Source organism: Neopelma chrysocephalum, unplaced genomic scaffold (assembly GCF_003984885.1).
Source record: "Neopelma chrysocephalum unplaced genomic scaffold, ASM398488v2 Primary Assembly neopelma1_91717, whole genome shotgun sequence".
Classification (NCBI taxonomy): Eukaryota; Metazoa; Chordata; class Aves; order Passeriformes; family Pipridae; genus Neopelma; species Neopelma chrysocephalum.
Window position 1 is genome coordinate 1 of NW_020920488.1, and position 390 is coordinate 390.

General features: G+C 64.4%; 1 protein-coding gene across 1 annotated transcript; it reads right to left on the reverse strand.

Annotated features, from left to right (window-relative positions):
- Positions 1–11: 11 nt before the first annotated feature.
- Positions 12–384, reverse strand: LOC113980022 (serine/arginine repetitive matrix protein 2-like). The gene has a single exon (XM_027707293.1). The coding sequence runs from the start codon at positions 374–376 to the stop codon at positions 116–118; it is 261 nt and encodes an 86-aa protein (XP_027563094.1). The 5' UTR covers positions 377–384; the 3' UTR covers positions 12–115.
- Between the last annotated feature and the right edge of the window lie 6 nt (positions 385–390).

Here is a 390-nt window from a genome sequence, read left to right on the forward strand (position 1 = left end):
GGGGTGATTTTGGGGTGATTTGGGGTTATTTCTCTCACCCCTGCTCCTCCATGAGCTCAGCCAGCTCCAGGGGGTTATTTTGGGGTGATTTTGGGGTGATTTGGGGTTATTTCTCTCACCCCTGCTCCTCCATGAGCTCAGCCAGCTCGAGGCATTTGAGCTCCACCCTCCTCTTGCGCTGGTGGTCGAGGATGTCGGGGTTGGGTTTCTTGGCCAGGGCGGCCTCGAGTCTCTTCAGCTCCTCCTCTCCGGGGGGGGGATCCCCGGGGCCTCCCCCGGGCCCCCCTTTCTTGGGCCGCAGGGCCGAGAGGTTGCGCTGGACGTAGCCGTTGGTGCCGCTGCCCCGCGGCGTCGGCAGCCCGATCCCATTGTACATCCCGCTGGGGGGGG

Excerpts from the sequence above, each read along its gene's own strand:
- LOC113980022 (XM_027707293.1), bottom strand. The coding sequence starts at position 376 with ATGTACAATGGGATCGGGCTGCCGACGCCGCGGGGCAGCGGCACCAAC.